Raw genomic sequence first — 1,613 nt, forward strand, 5'->3', positions numbered from 1 at the left:
GCACAGACACTTTGCACATTGACGAGCCAAGCACGGCAACATTGCTAAACGATTTTAAACGTTATTATCCATGGACATGTCTAAAAACGTTTTGGAATGCTTTATTAATCGATTTCAACGTACTCGACTTTAATAGCCGATAATTAGTTATTTTACTGGAGCAATAGCAACATGTTTTTGCTGACAAAATTCGATTCGCTCTTCCTCTGTTCGAATCACTGCCAATAATAACATTCATTGGATCCTAGCCGTAAACAACTGGAACATTTATCGTGGGAGGATGTCGCCGATTACGGCCCGTCGTTCAACGAGTTCAAGCTGTGGTCGCGTCGGCTGCTGGACCTGGCCAATGGAGATCACAGGCGCATGCCCTGAGGCGTATTGTAATGATCAGCAGCACACAATGACAACAACCGATTAGTCAGGCCCAGCACGACGCCACAGCCGGCTTGCATACCTACGGGTTTTGCGCAATGAGGTCCCTCCGCCGCACCACAGCCAACCACCTGCATATCCAGACCAGCGCACCATAGAGTGCCTCGAGGTAGAGCTCAGTACAGCAGAAAAGAGATTAGCATTTAATTGATCATTCTGGTTTTTACCTCAAACAACGCAAGCCACAGCAACTCTACGCAAGAAACTTACATTTGGTAGCACTTCCTCGATCCAGCGCGCTCTTCTCTCTGCCGACCCCTCCAAGTTCACACCTCTGTTCCAGTTTCTGCTTTTTACTTGCGTCGCCGGCGTGCACGCTCTAGCTACCTTCGGCTCACCTCGAGCGCTCAAGTTTTTCCTTCGTTCAAATCGAACGCGTCCGTGGCTTTCTTCGACCCGTCCTCTTGCTTCTGGAGACCGCTTCACGTGCGTGTTTCGTCTGTTCCTGTCTGCACCATCGAGTCGTCGCCGCCAGCTTTCTTCGTTGGGGGAGAGAGAACCCATTTGTCGCACACATATTCGTGTCGACACCTAATTGGTCAATTCCATCCAATCGTCCATTGCCACGCAGACACGTGTCCAGCGCACGTCTACGTCACCACCCACGCACGACCACTTCCACAGCGCACTTGCCAACTTGCTAGTGTGCAGCCGAGTGTAACATCTGCGCCGGGGCCGTTCCGGGCGTTGTAGTAGGAGTGTTTAGGGCTACCGAGGCGGGCTCGAGCTAGCGTCGGTCGGAATTGCACCAGTTGCTTCCTTCGGGGAACTGACAGTGGCAAGGGTTCCCTCTCAGGAATTGACGGAAACAGAGCTCCCGGTGGAGCACCTGTACCCTCTGTGACTTCGTTGGGGCTTACAGCTTTGAGTCTTCGGGTAAAGAGCTTCCTTTTGTGATTGATTTGCCTGTGGGAACTGCGCGCCCCTTGCATCTAGTGAACGACGTTTACGCGTAGGCGAACGAGACCTTCATGGACGAGCCTACGATGCATGCTGAGTCCGCGCAGCAGCTCTTTGCGTCCATTAACGCTATGATGAGAGAGCAGCAGCAGTTCATGGCCCAGACGGCAGAACTACAACGCCAGATGGCTGCTACCTTGATGCAACAGCAGCAAGCAGCGACATCGCAATCGCAACCAGTTGACATTTCAGCCCATGACTCACGTGAGTACCGCGCC

General features: G+C 52.3%; 2 protein-coding genes across 2 annotated transcripts; one reads left to right on the top strand and one right to left on the bottom strand.

Annotated features, from left to right (window-relative positions):
* Positions 1-596: 596 nt before the first annotated feature.
* On the bottom strand, positions 597-921 carry PPTG_24896 (hypothetical protein; the record flags this gene model as incomplete). The annotated part of the gene is made up of 1 exon (XM_008918869.1): positions 597-921. A coding segment is annotated over one exon (318 nt), but the record flags the coding sequence as incomplete, so codon positions are not given.
* A 485-nt stretch (positions 922-1,406) lies between these two features.
* PPTG_24897 (hypothetical protein) lies at positions 1,407-1,601 on the top strand (the record flags this gene model as incomplete). Its single annotated transcript, XM_008918870.1, has 1 exon — positions 1,407-1,601. A coding segment is annotated over one exon (195 nt), but the record flags the coding sequence as incomplete, so codon positions are not given.
* Between the last annotated feature and the right edge of the window lie 12 nt (positions 1,602-1,613).

The sequence above is a fragment of the Phytophthora parasitica genome (assembly GCF_000247585.1).
Source record: "Phytophthora parasitica INRA-310 unplaced genomic scaffold supercont2.346, whole genome shotgun sequence".
Taxonomy (NCBI): Eukaryota; Oomycota; class Peronosporomycetes; order Peronosporales; family Peronosporaceae; genus Phytophthora; species Phytophthora nicotianae.